The 8048-nt window shown below is 27.3% G+C and overlaps 1 protein-coding gene across 1 annotated transcript; it reads right to left on the bottom strand.

The window, feature by feature from the left end:
- Window positions 1-1949: 1949 nt before the first annotated feature.
- LOC136075865 (probable G-protein coupled receptor 34) lies at window positions 1950-2978 on the bottom strand. The gene has a single exon (XM_065789302.1). The coding sequence runs from the start codon at window positions 2976-2978 to the stop codon at window positions 1950-1952; it is 1029 nt and encodes a 342-aa protein (XP_065645374.1).
- Between the last annotated feature and the right edge of the window lie 5070 nt (window positions 2979-8048).

Below are 8048 nucleotides of genomic sequence, written 5' to 3'. Positions count from 1 at the left end.
GCAACACCTGATTTTAACTGTTTGGCGACACCTGAACTTAACTGTTTGGTGACACCTGATTTTAATTGTTTGGTGACACCTGATTTTGTAAAACTATTAATAAACTTGTTATTTTTTAATTCTATTTTAGGATTAAAGAAATAACTTTTTGAAAATATAATACCAAATACATTCTATTCCGAAACACATTAACATTCGTTATGTAATTAGTGTACGTTAATTTTATAATGTACGTTAAAGTATATTAATTATACGTACAATTAAATAATTTAGTAGTTTCACAAATGAAGAAGTATATATACATACATACAATATATAATTGTATATATACTCTATTGTATATAATAATATAATACTGCTTATTTACAAAAGCAAACTTATTTGTTGTGGATAAAAGTAATAATGAACAGTTTATGTAACTGTTTATGTAAATGATAGCAAAAACTCGGCAAGATTAATTCGTATAATACCTAGAACTTTTTTTAATCTTTTACAAATTCCTCCTTTGGGAATTTTAAAGTTTTAATCTTTTTTTCTATATAAATGTTTTATTGGAATAAAATTTTGTTCAAAAACGATTTTGCATAATTGCTAAATGGCAGTTGTAATTCTTTGTCATTCAAAAATGCCATTCGGAACTATTCGAATTATTAACTATTCGAACTATTCGGAACTATTCTTCATTCTAGCACTTGAAAAAACGTGGTTCTTCATAATCCTTTTATGAAAAACCACGTTTTTCAAGTGTCAATAGATTGATACGTTTTTTCAAAGTAGAAAATAGATTGATAGCTTAAGTAAATTCACGATGGAATTTTGCATCTACTGTTGTATATCCATATTCAATATAAGTCTTCAATAAAAATAATTCAGTAAAACATATGTAAAAAAATATATATATGTTTAAAAAAGTAATCAAAGAAAAGTTTATTCATGTTTCTATTATATTTATAAAAATAACTTTGCTATTTACTGCCAATATGTTTTTGTTTTTACAAATCGCTTTAATTAAAAAAGCATTTTCACCTTTTAATTAACCCAATTTCAAAATAGGGATGGCAAATGCTATTGGAATTAAATATTCCTAATGTTTATTGAAAATATGGGAGGTACAACTTTAAAAGTTAATTCTTCTATTTGAAATAATTGATGTTTTACTACGAAGCAAAATAAATTGGCTTACAAGATTAAGTTTTTTTTTGCAATATTGCCTTCGTGCTTTTATAACTTTCTATCATCAAAACAACAAATTAAACAACAACAATAATAATTTTAATAACATAGAGGCTAACATGATTATTTTTAATATGCTCCGACTAGGAGATTACCTTTATTTTATTTGTTGTTTTTTATGTGTTTTTGTTTTTTATTTTTTGTGCAATTTCACAGCACAAGTATGAGTATTGCACTGCAGCATGCAAGTTAAAATTGCAATGCAGCATGCAAGTTGAAATTGCAATGCAGCCCGCAAGTTGCAATGCAGCATTCAAGATAAAGTTGTGCTTTTTGTTGTTTATTATATTTTGAATAAAAACGAATAAAACTCTAAAATTTTAAAAAACTTAAAAAGTTTTTCATTTGTTTTTTCTCTGTTTTCTTCCCCTCAAACTTATTCTGAAATAGTTTTAAGGGAAGAAACAATCAAGCGTTTTTATTTTTTTTAACTCAGTGCAACTAATTTGATAATTTTGATGTTTTGAAAAATATCGTGAAAAAAACATTTTAGAATATTCCAACAGCGTAAAAATTAATACCATTTAACTCCGTTTTATCATTTGTTTTAACTTTTTTGACCAACATTAACTCGGTTATTTATAGTATCATGATTAGTATCATTCATAAAAATTTTATCAACAAAATTTGCATTTTTTACATTTTGTGTTTTTAAAAAAAGTTAAAAACTACAAATTTAAAGTTATTTATAAAAACTATATATAGTAATTTATTAACTAACTATGATAATTCAAACTAATAATATTTTTATCCTCGTTCCAATATAAGATACTGCAACTTGCAGTCGAGTCGTGTTGTTTCATATTAAAGTTTTTGTGCAGGCGAGAGTAGATGAAAACATTTACAACACTATTTGCCATTTGAAACAAGTTAAGAATTGTATTAACAACCATAAGTACTGAATAAGCTTTTGCGTTCAGTATCGACGATGCAAATTTAGACAACATATAATAAATAAAATGAAATATATCCAACGGTAAAGTTAAGGCAGAAAAAACTATTATAACAGTATATAGAATTTTTCTTCCTTTTTGGGTCTCTCTTTCTTTGTTCCATGACGAATTTGTATGAACTTTTAAAAACGAATGTTTAATTCTTTGGCGAAAAAACTCCATGAAACTTATAGCAACAAAATCTTTGAGTAATCTTAAAGATGAAGCAATCATTGACAAATTCATTTTACTCCCGTCAGGAGCACATGTGTTTACTCCATGCTCCAAATCAATCAAAATGTTAAACGTCATCATATATGGTATTGCCAATGTGAAGGACACCAAAAGAACGATGCAAAAAAGTAAAATTAACTTTAATTGAGAAATTTTTTTTTTGAATGGATTGACAATAGAATGATATCGTTCGTAACTAATCATTATAAGAAATCCTTGTGTAACAGACACAGAAATTTGTAGCAAAGTAGGGATAATTTTACAACCAATTTTGCTAAAATCCCAACGTTTATAGCCGGTCACGGTCAGATAAAGAAACGTTGACGGTATTATTAATGAGGATAGAAAATCCAGTATCCCCAGGGAAAGCAAAAAGCGTTCAAATCTTTTTTTTTTTCTATTTACACCAAAAACGTATATAACAACTGTGTTACCTGTAAGACCAACAACCATAACAAAAACTAGCATTGTTGTTATAAAAATATTAAAAGCTTCAATTTTTAAACTAAAATTTTCACTCTCTTTAACTTCACTTAAAGTATTAGCTAAAGCATGTAAACTGATTTCTTTGCGAACCATTGGTGAAAACAAAACGTTTATACGATAACTTTTTGACGTCAAGTAATGATATATGCTAATTATTTGATAACGACGTAATTAAGTTCCTTATAATATTTAATGAATTAATGGTTAGAAACAAGCGATTATTGATTTTCTTCTGTTGATAACAAGTTCGAAGTAAACTAAAATTGCAACTAAAACAAAAAGTATGAAAATTAATTTGTATATATATTTATATATATATCCAACAGTGCACGATATTTACTCCCGCTGAAAAAAAAGTTTTTGCAGAATGGTATATATTTCTAAAGAATACGTGTTCCTATTGAAGGTCATGTACTTCTGCTAAAAAAAATGCATTCCTGCTGAAGAATACGTATTCCTGCTGAAGGATTACTTTTAATACTTATAAGAGAACTAATTCAAAACATCATTTGCATATAAGTGGGTTGTATTTTATTGTCTTTTTAAGTCTTTTTTTTCTATGATTCAAGTATTAATTGCTAATAATACTTCTAAAAAAACTGTTATAATGTCGTATTAGAAAACATTTTAACGGAGGATGAAATTTTAGTTAAAATCGCAGACATAACACTTAACGTCAATTAAAAAACTGCAGCTCACAGCGGTGAAGTTAATCTGTTTAACGACGCTATAAAATATAAAGTTCTAAGTATGGAGATCATTAAAGTAAAATAGACCGCCCACAACAATTTAAATTTATTTTGCCGAGTATACATTTTGTACCAGTGAGTTAAAAGTGTTACAGTCTACCTGCGGTATCTTGCCCGTTATTCGGAAACAAACACTATTGACTCAAATATTGACATATTTTCAAAATATTATAAATAATTTTTAGGGCGTATATATATATATATATATATATATATATATATATATATATATATATATATATATATATATATATATATATATATATATATATATATATATATATATATATATATATATATATATATATATATATATATATATATATATATATATATAATTTTTTTAGCTAACACGTGCTTAGTTCATTTGTTTTAAGCTGACTCTAATTTGTTTCATACAAACTTTTCGATTCTATTACAAAGTTATGAATTGACGCAATTTATAACATCTATCACTAGGGCAACCAAATGCATTATTATTATTTATAGTATTTATTCTTTTTATCATCTACTAATATATTACAGGTGAAAAACAAACGCACAAAAAAAAAAAAAAAAAAACCGTATAAAACAGATAATTTATAAAATAAATTGATTAAATATTCTTACAGTGGCATTGCTACTTACTTAGCGCTTAGAGCAAGTGAAGTTGGAGCGTCCCTTTATTCTTAAAAATAGCTTAGAAAAGTAAAAGAAAAGCTGTGTTTCAAAAATGGTGGCTGTATACAATAACGCCTCATATGTTCCTAATGCCCAAATTGAAGATGCCAAATTGGTTAGTTAGCAATCTTGATGCTAATAATCCAGTAGGAAACTAAAGTAAACATTTAGGTAAGCAATTTTTATTTAAAATATCATTCAATATTGCACGTCTTTTTTTTTGAATAAACCATGCGTTAAGTCATCTGAATGGTGTTACCGTGTATATTTACGTTCTTCTAAATTAAAAAGATATTGTTATTTGAAAAGAAATTGTTATTTGGAAAGAAATTGTTATTTGGGAAGAAATTGTTATTTGGAAAGAAATTGTTATTTGGAAAGAAATTGTTATTTGGAAAGAAATTGTTATTTGGAAAGAAATTGTTATTTGAAAAGAAATTTTTATTTACTTCTCTATTTGCATATAAGCTCAATGATTTAAATTTACAGTAAAAAACATTTTATTTAAAATCATTTACAACACACATAATTTAAATTTGTTTTTCCCTTTCCTTTTCCTTTGCAATTCGGTCCATCAATTTATCCAAATAAAGTTGGCAAGCTATTAACTTCTCAACATTAGTGGCCTAAGACAATGAGAAGAACTAATGTAAGATGATGTTGTAACATGTTGCTGAACTATATTTTGATTAATTTTAGTTTTACATAATTGGTGACATAATTTTAGAGGCATTCAAATATCACTTAAATTCCAAAACTCATGGTTTTTTCAATGATTTATTTGAAAACATTGCAATTCCGTTAATCAATAAACCAACAAAAGTAATTTTAAAGTCAGTTTCTATAATAGATAATACTATGACAACCGAAACTTAGAATGAATATCTTAAAAAAGGGTTAATTAAAAATGATGTCTCACACTATTTTCTTATTTTCTTTTCAATAAATAATGATAACGAACAATTACCAATAAAAAAACAATTTTTCAAAAAACGCTGTTTCAGTGAAATTAATACTACATTATTTAATGATCAACTTTTAAAATTACTTTGGAAACGTGTAAACTTTTCGTACGAAGCAAATGTGGTTATAACTATCTAGATAGGTTACTTCTTTTTTTTTGAAATTTTCCCAATTTGTTCAAAATACATTGGGAGAGGACTGGTAGCAGAATAATTATTTTGAATATAAGTTTTGATTTTCATCCAACAAGACCCGGTAAAACTAGAAACTATTATGGCAATGTCTATAACTTTGGAAACATGCAAGTAAAATGAATAAAACTGCTAGGATACCTAAGTTAACATATAAGTAGCTTAAATACCAAAGGGCATTAAAAAAGGATGTTTTCTTTCTAAGAAATCATTTTTTTAAACAACATGCTAAAACAGAAGAAATGTTGAATTAATGAGGCAAATTTTTACAATTTTTCTTTTTCTTTCTTTTTTTAATGCTCATTTGAAGTAAAATACAACATAAAAAGACTAATTTGAAAAATGAAAATTCATAACAAAGCAATTTATTTGAATTGAGGTTGACCAGCTTTTTTGAAAAAATATCATTCAATTTTAAAAGTGTGATCGGATAACTTTAAAAGAAGATAATAATGCAATATTTCATTTAAAATTACTTTTTCCTGCAGAGCGTTTTAAATCCTCCTGGTTGTCTCACATAGTACTCATTCGTTTAAATTAATTACATAAACTTGATGGGGTTTGTTGGTGAACTTTTTGAGTGCGATTGCCTAGAAATTACAAGATCTTTGTGGATTCTCCTGGCTAATCAAAAAAATGTACACAAAAACATTTATATTGTAAAACATGCGTTATGACAGCCTACATTACTCTTTATTTTATTTATAGTAATTTACGATTCAGTTAAAAATAGTTATATATAAAAAAAAATTAGAGTTAAATAAATTTTACAAAGTTTATAATAAAAATCTATCAAGTCTTGCTTTAAAAGTGTTCAAAGACCATGCGTTCAACACGTGGATGGATAATGCATTCTATTCATTCACAATACGGTTACTGAAGAACGCTTGTCGAGACAAAGAATGCTTGACATTTTCTTTTTTGATTCTCAGATTATAACCTTTTATTGTTGATGTTAGTCCGTTTGCTTGTAATAACGGTGCAACTTGTTGTGGTTTTGTAATGCGATTTAGTTTATTTGCAAATATTTTTCACTTTGTTGATGATGTAATTATCTTTATGAATGTCAAGCAGTTTATCAGAGAAAAACAAGTCTGGTTATTAAATTGCCTGATTTTCAGATTTAATTTGTTTCAAATAAAGGGATTGACTATAAGACAACCATACGTATTCTTCCAGCTTCGGTCATTGGTATTTTTTACAAATATAAAAGTTGTGAATATTTTAAATACGGCAAAAATATAAATAAAAAAAGTTGTGGATAATAGACATGTCTTCGAATTTTTTGTTTAAAGTGCCCCAAGAAGTCTTAACGCTCTTGTCATAAAGCACCACGGGTGAGTATTTAACTATGAAGTTCACGCCTCTTTCTTTGTTGATAAAAAAAACGCTTAGAATTCCCTTTAAATCCTGGATCTCCTGCTTATCAAAGCAGATGCTCTAAAAACAGCACCACGACTGCTAAAGAAGCAATGTTGTTACTTTAATCTGCATTTTGATATACTAAAAAATAATTTTATTGCTGTTCATCCAACAGCGTCCATTTCGGTTCTTAAATTTAGTAATTTCTTAGCCATAAAAAGGGTAGTCGGGGACTAATCCAGCTTTAATATCAGAATTATTTTGTAGAATTGGTACTTTATATCATCGGACCGGAATGTTAACATTTAAAAAATGGAGTTAATTCGAACATTTGCCTGACTAATAAGTGTCTATCAAAACAAAATCTATTAAAATATTTTATTTATGCTTAAATATAAGTTCGTACTTGTCTTAACTTATTTTAGGGGGAGTTGGGGCATATTGATACATGGGACACATAGATACAGTCAAAACTAGGTGAAAACAAAACGCGAATAAAGATTAACACATGCGCACAACGTATGGTATAAATCAACACAAACAATATTTTTGATGTATCCACGCGTTCAGTCATCGTTTAGTACTCGACAAATGTTTTCGTGCGTTCATAACTAAAATGTCATTGTTATCTTTTGAGTGTGATTTTGTCATGTATATTTGTATTGACTGTTGTGTATATATTTATTTGGTGAGTAAATGTCCTTCATAATGCTATATTAACTCCAAGTTTTATGAATAAATGCTATTTTAATTTATTTTTTTTAAATTTCTTTGAAGTAGATTGAGGCACATTGATACAAACACTCTAGAGGCGCATTGATACATGCATCAATGTGCCCCGTGACTTCTCTATCTGATGAATGATAAAGAAAATGGTGCGAACGTACAAACGAAAACCTGAGAGAAGTAACATTGATGAAGTTGCTATGGCTTCTGCAGTCTCGGATGTTATGGATGGCAATCCATCAATTAAAAAAGCGCTTGATAAATACAATTTAAAAAATACTTCTCTACAACATAGGCTTGAGAATAAAAAGAAGGAGACAGAAGAAAAAGATATAAGCTATTCATCTAAGTATACCTCCCAACAAGTATTCACTAACGCACAAGAGAATGAATATATAATCAATCAAATGAATATATAATAAAATGCAGTAAAATGCATCAGGGCCTTACCTCAACTCAAGTACAAGAACTAGTCTACTATTACGCCAAAAAATTGAATTGCAGTTATCCAA

This window comes from Hydra vulgaris, chromosome 02 (genome assembly GCF_038396675.1).
Source record: "Hydra vulgaris chromosome 02, alternate assembly HydraT2T_AEP".
In the NCBI taxonomy this organism is placed as follows: domain Eukaryota; kingdom Metazoa; phylum Cnidaria; class Hydrozoa; order Anthoathecata; family Hydridae; genus Hydra; species Hydra vulgaris.
The sequence above is the reverse complement of the archived record's forward strand: the minus strand, read 5'-3'. Positions and strand labels throughout refer to the sequence as shown.

What these genes read in the sequence shown, in the direction of transcription:
- LOC136075865 (XM_065789302.1), bottom strand. Translation starts at nt 2,978, where the DNA reads ATGGTTCGCAAAGAAATCAGTTTACATGCTTTAGCTAATACTTTAAGT.